Raw genomic sequence first — 3,983 nt, 5'->3', positions numbered from 1 at the left:
CCTTCCTTCCTTCCTTCCTTCCTTCCTTCCTTCCTTCCTTCCTTCCTTCCTTCCTTCCTCTTTTGAAAAAGGTCTCACTGTATAGTCCAGGCCAGCCTTAAACTTTTAATCTTCCAGCCTTAACCTTCTGATACGGGACTACAGGTGTGTGCCATATACCTTGTATTCTGTTTCTTTTTCATCATTTTGTTTTGCGAGAGGGTCTCATGTGGCCTTGGACTTCTGATCCTCTTCTTGTCTCCACCTCCCAAGTGCTCTCAAGTCTGTTCTTAAGGTTATTTTCTACTTCAAGTTGCCTTTTAACTTCAACCATATTAAAACCTGAAAGATCTTTATCCCTTAGTTATCTGCTTAGCAATGCTGAAATTTTCTTTCTTTTTTCTTTTCTTTTTTTTCTGAGACAGGGTTTCTCTGTGTAGCCTTGGCTGTTCTAGACTTGATCTGTAGAGCAGGTTGGCCTCTTCCAGCCTGCCTCTGCCTCTCTGAGTGCTGGGACTACAGGTGTGAGCTATCACTCTTTGAAAATTTCTAAGAACAGAAATCCTGACTACTGGGAGGCAACTTTATGTAAAGGCTGAAGTCAAGGACACAAGATATCACTCTGAAATCTGTAAGTTCACTCTATTAGAACAGCACACTAAAAGTGGACAACAGTAAACATTTCCTAAATCTCTGGAGAAAAAAAAAGTCTTTCTAAACATAGAGCAACAGAACATTCCAGAGATCTGATAAACTGGGAGGTAGTGAGAACTTGGCATTCAAGGACAAGACAAACCAGATTTTCCTCAGAATAGAGAGAACCTGTGGAGACATGAGTTACATATTCATGTACACTGGGCTCCCAATCTGGATCATGTACAGGCCAAACAAGGCTCATGTTGGAATCAAAGAACAAACACTGAGACCCCAATGAAGAACACTGGAATGGGACATATATGTTGAGAAACAGGGGCCAGAAATAAAGGCTGTACTGAAAACTGGCTAGCTTCCAGCATTTAGTTTCTGGAGAAATAGTCTATCACCCAAATAACTCCCCACAGACATCTTATATAGGTAATCGGAGCGGGTTTGTTTCCTTTACAAAGCTCCTTACTTCAACTCCTTTGGATCTTTGAAATTCGTAATTTTTAGACTTTAGAATGATGATGGAGATATCTATATGATATTTTTCATTCCTACACAGGTCTGGGGCAGACAATGCTAGTTAATTAGATTAACATTCCTGTTGTGAATATATAGATATTAACCCTTCTGAGAGAACTAAGACTCCCAAGAAACTTCATCCAGGTCAAGTTCTGAGGCCAAACAAATTCAGGACACATCAGCTCAGAATCAGAGTTCTCTGAATTTTAGAAATGCAGTTACTAACTATAGATGTGAATAAATAATGTGATAACTTTTCCTACTGCAGAAGTCAAGGCTTCCTGTGTGATTCTGACTTAAGTGTTTGTTACTTGGGAGAAAGATGAGAGAATTGTGTTTACATTGTATTACAAATTAGGGGAATTAGAAATATCTTGTCTCTTTTTTCATTTGTTTGTTTTCTAGACAGGGTTTCTCTGTGTAGCCTTGGCTATTCTAGACCAGGCTGGCCTCAAACTCACAGCAATCCACCTCCTGTCTCTCAAGCGCTGGGATTACAGGTGTGTACCGCAGCACCCGACTTTGCCTCTTTTTCTCCCCATTGTTATGAAACACTCTATCATGACACAGATTTTTTAAAACTTAACCTTCACAATTTTCTTCAGAGAACTGCCAATACTTGTCTTACTTTGCGACACTGAACACATATTGTTGAATCTACCTTTAAATTTGTTCTTTTTATGATTTCTGCATAACTAAGCTTATTACATATAAAATCCATGTTATTATTCAACTGCATGTCACATACCATACCTCTGAATTCAGGTGTGAAATGAAGAGTCTGAAGAAGGGAATTGAGGTAACAGGTTCCGCCCTGATTTCTGATTCCACTTAAATTGGTGAGTTCTCTAGGGGCAGGTGGCTCCAAACCTTTAGTCTTTAATTTCTTCCCTTTTCCATACTGACTATTTGACACACTGGAATAATCCTCTTCAAATAGGTTCCCAAACATTGTGGAACTAAACACTATCCTTTGAAGAAAATAACATGTTATATACATGCTTTTATTCTTGAAACGAACCTCCACCCCCAAATCTTCCTTATATTTGAAGGTAGTAGTTCTGTTAAATTGTTCTTCAGAAAATACAGTCGTTTGTGTTTTGAAGAAAGCAAGATCTGACTTCTCCTTTATACCCACAGAGGTCCTAATTAACCTGTTACAAGTTATTTAGCTAGCATTAACTTCTATGTAAAATGTGGCTGCCTATGTTTTTATAGGGTAATTTAACAAATCTCATGACAAAAGAAAGATACTGAGTACAAGAACTAATAACTGTTCTTGGATTCCACATCTCTAAACGAGAAAAAGAGAAATCTCAGCTTCTTCCATCCCTTCATATACTGTACCAGATCACAGCGTTTCAGCGAATTAAACCTATCATATTAATCTTCTTGATAGTAGTTTCAGCACCTGTCCCCAAACTAGAGAGCCTGGAGTAAGTACCTTGAGGAAGAAAAACTCTGGTCATTAGAGCTATGGAATCCAACACATCCAGAAATCCAACCCTAGCACTGGGGACCTGCGGGAATCTGCTGTTTCTCCTGTGGTAGAAGGGAATCTAAGGTTAAAAGGCTGAGAACACTTTCTAAGTGACAGGGACGGCCAAAACGCAGTTCTTTTCCTTTTCAAAACAGCCCTCTGAAGAGAAACTCAAGAAATAGAACTCGCGAGTCAGGCCTCGAGCTCGCTGGCTGGATTCCGGTCACGCCATTCCTCAAAGGCCTTCCCACCCACCAAGCCGCCCAGGGCCCAGGAGTGCGACCAGGCGCGCGTCCCCGCGGCCCGACCCCTGACGCGCCGCCAGCGGAGGCCGCGTCTCCTCAGGCCGCCGGTGACGTCCCTACACTTCCCTTGTCCCTCCCTGCGACCCCGTTCCCAGGCCCCACTTACTGCCTATAGCCCAGACCCCCGCCCCGGCCACAGCACAGAGCAAACGAACTCGCTCCGAACGCGCACCGCCATGCCGGCGAGGGCGGGTCTCTGGAAAGTGATTTCTCACCCCCACATGTGGACTACACTTCCCAGGATGCTTGGCGCCACGCGGAGATGTATGGGCAACGTAGTTCCATTGCTGAAGCCCTTGTGAATGGGGCAGAGAGGCTCTGCTCATTTTCTGGTCAGCTTTCATGTTAAAGTTTGTATTTATTGCTGCCTGAAAAAAAATTAAAGACTAAAACGTTGAAGCCACATGCTCCTAGAGCTTTCATCAATATAATGGAATATGTATTTATATATTTTCTGCTCTAGAATATGCAAAGGAACCTTAAAATGGTTTTCCCTCAAGTATATCTCCAATACAAAACTTGTGAAAATGTTTTATGTTCTATGACTCTTTCTGTGACTCTTACTTCGTCCTCAATATTTAATCTCTATCAACCTTAAGTAATACACACACACACACACACACACACACACACACACGTGCATTTTTTATATTCCCTTCAAAAGACCTATCCTTCTGGGGCGCTTTGGATGGGCTGGTTACTTTCCACCCTCTGTTAGGCCCCACTTGTATCTGCCTAGTCTCACCCAACCTCTATCAGGACCTGAATGAAGGAAACAGGCAAAAACTAATTTTTATTTCAGCTGAGAGTCTGAGAGAAACCAGAATAAGAATGGAGGGAGCTGTGGGGTAGGTATGGGAGAGTCAAAGTGAAGGAATTTGTATTTGGAACATTTGAGGGAGACTGGTGTGGCTAGAAGGCTCGCACAGTGTGGGAGAGAAAGGACTGGAGATGAAGATGGGCTAGGAACAAGAGGTCTGGGCCAGTAAACGGACAGGGAGAATCCACAGCTCTCAGCACTCCAGTCTGAGGGCCACTTTGCTTTTAGCAGCCTC

The 3,983-nt window shown here is 42.6% G+C and overlaps 1 protein-coding gene across 7 annotated transcripts in view; it reads right to left on the bottom strand.

The window, feature by feature from the left end:
• The window catches only part of Usp40 (ubiquitin specific peptidase 40), an 83,765-nt gene extending 80,651 nt beyond the window's left edge, over window positions 1–3,114 (bottom strand). For 4 of the 7 annotated variants that reach the window (XR_008721179.1, XR_008721180.1, XM_055616366.1 and 1 more), the window contains exons 1-2: window positions 3,035–3,107; window positions 1,897–2,114 (exon numbers count right to left, since the gene is read on the bottom strand). Coding sequence is in view for 3 of the 7 variants with exons in the window: in XM_055616366.1 (XP_055472341.1) it covers window positions 1,897–2,095 (199 nt within the window). In the remaining 4 variants the exon portion in view is untranslated. Of the gene's footprint in view, window positions 1–1,896; window positions 2,115–3,034 lie in introns of those variants that run through there. The other 3 variants (XM_055616367.1, XM_055616369.1, XM_055616370.1) reach the window with 3 other exon arrangements.
• Between the last annotated feature and the right edge of the window lie 869 nt (window positions 3,115–3,983).

The sequence above is a fragment of the Psammomys obesus genome, unplaced genomic scaffold (assembly GCF_907164565.1).
Source record: "Psammomys obesus unplaced genomic scaffold, mPsaObe1.curated_primary_1811, whole genome shotgun sequence".
Lineage (NCBI taxonomy): Eukaryota > Metazoa > Chordata > Mammalia > Rodentia > Muridae > Psammomys > Psammomys obesus.
Note: the sequence above shows the minus strand (reverse complement) of the source record. Positions and strands in the feature narration are given on the sequence as shown.